Here is a 387-nt window from a genome sequence, read left to right as displayed (position 1 = left end):
ACCTCCCCTGGAACTCGCGAGACCAGCACCCCACTACCCACCCAGGCACCCACAGGCGGGCTCTCAAGGGTGGCCAGTGAGGGCGCTCTCGGGGTGCAGACGGGAGAAGCGCCCGAGGGTCCAGATGGGGAAGACGTTTCTGTAGCTAGTGTAGCTGATGGCACAGGACTTGTTGAAGACCCCACTGATGTTCTCCTGAAAGGACAAGGGTTAACACAGCGACTCCACTAGGTGGAGGACAGGTCCCTGAACCAGACCCTGACCTCAGCAGGCGGGCTTACCACCCCCCACCTCTAGGACCCCAGGCCCTGCAGCAACCCTCAGCCTGGGCCACCAGCCCCTTGCAGGCACGTCACCCTCCCCTGATCGCATGACCCCATGCCCTCC

At 63.6% G+C, this 387-nt stretch overlaps 1 protein-coding gene across 1 annotated transcript in view; it reads right to left on the bottom strand.

Moving 5' to 3' along the window:
- Window positions 1–387, bottom strand: part of LSS (lanosterol synthase (2,3-oxidosqualene-lanosterol cyclase)) — a 28968-nt gene continuing 28581 nt past the window's right edge. The window contains exon 23 of the mRNA XM_010834864.1: window positions 1–194. Within this exon, the coding sequence (XP_010833166.1) occupies window positions 64–194 (131 nt within the window). The 3' untranslated portion in view covers window positions 1–63. The remainder of the gene's footprint in view (window positions 195–387) is intronic.

The sequence above is a fragment of the Bison bison genome, unplaced genomic scaffold (genome assembly GCF_000754665.1).
Source record: "Bison bison bison isolate TAMUID 2011002044 unplaced genomic scaffold, Bison_UMD1.0 scf7180017864037, whole genome shotgun sequence".
NCBI classification, from domain to species: Eukaryota; Metazoa; Chordata; class Mammalia; order Artiodactyla; family Bovidae; genus Bison; species Bison bison.
This window is presented reverse-complemented; position numbering and strand designations above follow the sequence as displayed.